The sequence below is a fragment of the Pteropus vampyrus genome, unplaced genomic scaffold (genome assembly GCF_000151845.1).
Source record: "Pteropus vampyrus isolate Shadow unplaced genomic scaffold, Pvam_2.0 Scaffold263, whole genome shotgun sequence".
In the NCBI taxonomy this organism is placed as follows: domain Eukaryota; kingdom Metazoa; phylum Chordata; class Mammalia; order Chiroptera; family Pteropodidae; genus Pteropus; species Pteropus vampyrus.
The window spans coordinates 481,279-484,078 of NW_011889044.1; the positions used below are offsets into that span (position 1 = coordinate 481,279).

General features: G+C 44.6%; 1 protein-coding gene across 2 annotated transcripts in view; it reads right to left on the reverse strand.

Annotated features, from left to right (window-relative positions):
- Positions 1-1,935, reverse strand: part of SPATA5 (spermatogenesis associated 5) — a 212,450-nt gene extending 210,515 nt beyond the window's left edge. For both annotated transcript variants that reach the window (XM_023520433.1, XM_023520432.1), the window contains exons 1-2: positions 1,774-1,935; positions 628-785 (exon numbers count right to left, since the gene is read on the reverse strand). In XM_023520433.1, the coding sequence (XP_023376201.1) occupies positions 628-785; positions 1,774-1,920 (305 nt within the window). In that variant the 5' untranslated portion in view covers positions 1,921-1,935. The remainder of the gene's footprint in view (positions 1-627; positions 786-1,773) is intronic.
- Positions 1,936-2,800: the final 865 nt, after the last annotated feature.

The window sequence follows — 2,800 nt, forward strand, 5'->3', positions numbered from 1 at the left end:
ATCATTGAGTTAAAATATACAATCAGTTACTTTGCTCGAGTGGTTTTAATTAAAACTTGTTTCTTGCCTACTCACCGTAATCTACTCCCTTCTTTACAACTGTAAAAAAGACAAGAAGCCCTGATTATACTGCAGACCAAGATGAAAAACATTATTAAACATCCATCAGTAATAATTTTTCTTGCCTACCATGTCAGGGCACACTCTAATCACAGGACATTAGCATCCTTAATCTCTAAGTTACATAGCAATCATTTAGCCTGTGCTGTCTAACACAGTAGGCCACTAGCCACTTGCCACTCACCACGCTGGTCGCCAAGTGCTTAAAATGTGGCTCGTCCAGATTAAGATGTGCTACAACTGTAACGTACATACTGGATTTTGAAGACTTAGTTTGAAAAAAAGAATGACATTTTACTAATAGTTTTTTATAATTACAAGTTAAAATAAAATTTTACACATAATAGTTAAATAAAATACATCATTACAATTCATTTCACCTGCTTCTCCTGACTTTCTAAATGTAGATGCTAGAAAATGCAAAATTACATATGTGGTTTACGTCTGTGACTCTCATTATATTTCTACCAGGCAGCGCTGATTCAGTCACCAGAGAAAGAGCCAAACCTGAGTGCCACGTCCATTTCCTCAGCCTGCAGAACAGCACCCAACAGAGGCTGGACCTGGATGGTGTCACCAACCCGGACGCCCACGTTCTTCTGTGCTATATCACTCAGGCCAACCTTGCCTCCAGGAAATCCCGACACAGGCCAGGCCGTGTAGACCTGCCCAGAACACAGGAAATTAAAATGAGAAAATCAATATTCACCGAGTATTATTGACTTCTAAGACGGAAAACTAAGCACTGCCAAGTAAATGGATCTGCAACACACAGCCCTTACCCCAAAGGAGTTACAGTCTGACATGAGTTACCAAGAAAAGTTGTACAAATCAATCTTTCTGTGAAGATCAGGGACGATGGCAGTGCAAATGGTGGGAGACAGCACGACGCATTTAGGAAAGGAGACAAAGGCTTCGGCAGGGGAGAAGGAGAGTACTGAAGGCGAGCTCGGGGTCAGGGAGGCCGGTGGGACACAGACTGCTTCCGGGAAACAGTGAGGGGCCTGGCACAAGAGTTTCGTGGGAGCGCGGGCATCAGACTTCAGAGTTAAGGGAGAGCAGTGGTCATTCCCACAAGACACAGGAAAGGATTTTGAAAAGTATAAGCTCAGAACAATGAAAAGAATGGGAGGCGTGCCAGCAGCGATAAGAGATATCTTATCGAGACCTTTCCAGAGGGCCCCAGAGGAGGAGAGAACACCCAGTAATGAAGCAGAAGATATGGCAGGGGCAGGGGCTGGCAGCAGAGAAGAAAGCCAAGCAGCCGAACGTGACCCAGAAAAAGGTCTGGGCCGAGAGCCTCAGGTACGATGAATGGCAGCGGGGAGAGGCACAGCTGAAAACGGGGAGGCTAATCAAATATTTGTGCGACTCGAAACAACATTTCTGTAGAGGAAAATCACAAAGGAGAAATAGGGACGACCGTGTGTGTCTCCCATCCAGGTCCAGCCTCCCCAGGAAAGGCCTCTCTAGCGTATGACATCTGGGGACTATATTTCCATCATCGTCGCAGGCATCAAAGGAAGGGAACGTTCATACAGACGTGAGGGTCTTTTAAACTATAGTTTTTTCGTTTATTCCTGTTTGTGTTGACAATTAAAAACAAAAACATCTCAAATCTTTGTAAACTAAGGAAACGAAAAAGGCTCTTACCTCTTGCTTTCCATGCAGACTGGTAAGCAACACTGGGCGACCTATACATATATTTGCAGACTTCATGGTGCTGAGTCCAAGCTGAACGAGGGAATTCTGGAATTTTTTAGGAACTTTGTCATCTACCAAGAAGGAAAAGAAAATCATTTTTGTACTGTTCTGTAACTGAAGCTAAAGCACGCTTTCTTTGGGAGTAAATAAAAATCTTCTGCCCATGTAACCACATGAATGCACTCACCATGCCTTGGAGAAACCACTGTTCTCATCTTTCTTATTTTAACAAAGACTAAAAACCAATGCTTTTTGAGGATCCGCTAACAGCGCGAGCGCTAACCAAAAGATGTTTTACGGAGTGGGTACTAGTTTTTGTTATTTAAAAAAATGTCTTTAATTTCATTGAACACACTTGCACCAGAGAGACCCTGGGTTTCCATACTCAATTCCAAGCAAAGTCGGTTACTATGCAAAGGCTTCACCCGGGGACCGGGGACGTTACCGGACTAGAGGATTAAGACACACCTCCACTTCTGACCCACATGACAGCAAATAGACATCTCTCTTCTCCGTGCCCAAGGGCAGGCGGGCACACTCACACCGACTGAAACAGCCCCCCATGATGTCCACTTCCGGCCAAAGGGGCCCAGAGTCCAGCCCAGTTAGCGACACTCCTGAAAACGCCACAGCACCAAAAGCTCCAGCCCGCCTCACCCACTCCCTCGAGCTCCATCTCTGGTCAGCTGTCCATCCTGATTCTCCCAGCGCCCCACGCTGCCAGAGACCAGGATTTAACGTCACAATGTTCATGTGCCTCACAGTGTGACTTTCTCCAGAAAGATACGCTGCTTAGGGGCAGGAATTGAATCATATTTATCTTTGTATCTCCAGTGCCTGGGAATGCATCAAATATAGCAGCTGCACATTAAATATCAGTGAAATGAACGAATGTAGATGAGAAAAATAATATTTTTCTTTTCAGCACAAAATCCATGAAACACTTGATAACATTTTAACCTGCCACAATCTTCCT